The sequence below is a fragment of the Gossypium raimondii genome, chromosome 8 (genome assembly GCF_025698545.1).
Source record: "Gossypium raimondii isolate GPD5lz chromosome 8, ASM2569854v1, whole genome shotgun sequence".
NCBI lineage: Eukaryota > Viridiplantae > Streptophyta > Magnoliopsida > Malvales > Malvaceae > Gossypium > Gossypium raimondii.
Genome location: NC_068572.1, coordinates 41,578,970 through 41,581,206, shown reverse-complemented (window position 1 = coordinate 41,581,206; position 2,237 = coordinate 41,578,970). Strand labels below are relative to the sequence as shown.

At 37.0% G+C, this 2,237-nt stretch overlaps 1 protein-coding gene across 1 annotated transcript; it reads right to left on the bottom strand.

Annotated features, from left to right (window-relative positions):
• Positions 1–812: 812 nt before the first annotated feature.
• LOC128043048 (uncharacterized) lies at positions 813–1,840 on the bottom strand. The gene is made up of 2 exons (XM_052634846.1): positions 1,461–1,840; positions 813–897 (listed from the first exon to the last, which is right to left on the bottom strand). The coding sequence occupies exons 1-2, from the start codon at positions 1,838–1,840 to the stop codon at positions 813–815; spliced, it is 465 nt and encodes a 154-aa protein (XP_052490806.1).
• Between the last annotated feature and the right edge of the window lie 397 nt (positions 1,841–2,237).

Here is a 2,237-nt window from a genome sequence, read left to right as displayed (position 1 = left end):
TCACCATTGTAACTTTGATCTGATCTACTGCATCTTTAGGGATATGGGAGTCACTATTTCACTGAATTGTTGCACCGTTCTCTAGGGAACATGACCTGTAGGATCTATTTCATAGGCTTATATTTTGCCAAGCAATTAGGATGTTATGATTAGAATGAATCAAGTGCTCCTATCTAGATCCATATGAATGTAACATGTCCTTTTTTAGAATGGTTTTTTTTCTTTTAACATTTAGGTCAATATTGCTTGTAGTTCGTCCTAGTTTTATCACTGATGTGTTACCACGCCTTCCATTCAGGTCTAATATCTTTGAGAGAAAACTCGAAGAGATAGCCGCAATTTGGGCTATTTGTTTTAGGATCTTTCCAACTTTCAAATTTGGTTATTTCTAACTAGTGGTCCTATTTCAAGTCCCTATACTATTTAGAAAATTTCATCTTGTCCTCTTTCTTTTTTTAGGCAAAGTATTTATTGAATGAATCTGAATTCACAGGATTGGGCAGATCTTTTCCATCCATCTCGGTTAGAATTAATGCTCATCGAGAAAATGATTTCTTTATCACATAAGACCCTTCCTAATTCGACATCCATTTTCCTCTGAAGTCCTTTTACATGAGAAGGATCTTTTTCAACACTGGGTCCTCCTCATGAAATTCTTTGGGGCGAACATTTTTGTCATAAGATCACATCATTCGTTTTTGGTACATTTGATCATGACAGATAGCTTTCATCCTTTTCTTTTCGATCAAGTTCAACTAATCATATTGAGATTTGATCCATTCTACTTCATCTAACTTTAATTATAATAAAACTCAGATAGAAGAAATCTCAACTTCAATGGGTAAAACCGCCTCCATTCCATAAACCAATGAGAAATGTGTTGCTCCAGTGGAGGTTCTGACGGATGTTTGATAAGCATAGAGGGCGGATGGTAAGTTTTCATGCTAATATTTATAAGTCTTTGTCATTTTCTCCACAATCTTCTTAATGTTCTTATTAGCTGCTTCTACTACACCATTAATTTTTGGGCGATATGGTGACGAGTTGTGATGTTTGATCTTGAATTGACCACAAACCTTCGTTATCGTACTGTTGTTCAAATTCAATGCGTTGTTAGATATGATCCTTTTTGGCATTTCATACCGACATATGATCTCTTTCTTCAAGAATTTGCTAATTGCCAACTTTGTGACATTGGCATAAGAAGCGGCTTTTACCCACTTGGTAAAGTAGTAAATAACCATGAAGATGAATTGATGCCCATTGGAAGCCTTTGGCAGGATTGGCCCGATGACATCCATGAACCACATAGAGAAAGGCCACGGAGAAGTCATCATATGGAGAGGTGAATGAGGCATATGAATTTTATCCCCATAAATTTGACATTTATGACACCTATTGGCATAATTAACACAGTCCCCTTCCATATGAACCAATAATATTCGAATCTCATAATTTGCCTGGGCATTGTGAAACCATTAGCATGTGTTCCGAAAACACCCTCATGGACTTCTTCTAGGATTTTTTTGGCCTCAACAACATCTACACATCTCAGTAACACCTGATCCTTTCTTCTTTTGTATAGTATCTCCCCATCTAGGACATACTCATTGGCTAACCTTCTTAGTGTCCTTTTATCATTCTTGGTTGTCTGTTCAGGGTATTCACGATTCTTTACATATTGCAATATGTCATGGTACCAAGGGTGATCATCCCTTTCTTCTTCCTCGATGTTGTAACAATAGGCTGGAACCTCATAGATACTCATCCAGAAAGGTTTTACATTGTCTTGTTTGTTCACTCTGACCATGGAGGCTAAGGTAGCCAAGGCATCGACCATCTGATTTTCATCTCGTGGGAGATAGCAGAAGGTGATGTCATCAAACTCCTTAATTAACTCGAGAACCAACCTTCGATAATTAATCAGCTTGGAATCTCTTGTCTCTTATTCACTCTTGAGTTGATAGATTACTAGTACCAAATAATCGTATACTTCTAGCACTTTGATCTTGCATTCTATAGCCGGTCGTATTCTCATGATACATACTTTATATTCTTCCATGTTATTTGTACAGTTGAAATCAAGTTTACTAGTGAAAGGATAACGATCTCCGTCTGAGGATACTAGGACTGCCTCAATTTCGTTACCCATAGCATTTGAGGCGCCATCAAAATTCAATTTTCAAGGATATTCTTTCAAAGCACTTTCTTCAGTGGTTGTAACATACATTAGATCT

Coding starts and splice junctions, on each gene's coding strand:
- LOC128043048 (XM_052634846.1), bottom strand. CDS start 1,840: ATGGTCGATGCCTTGGCTACCTTAGCCTCCATGGTCAGAGTGAACAAA. Junction 898..1,460: donor AATGGTTTCACAATGCCCAG/GCAAATTATGAG, acceptor AACATCCGTCAG/AACCTCCACTGGAGCAACAC.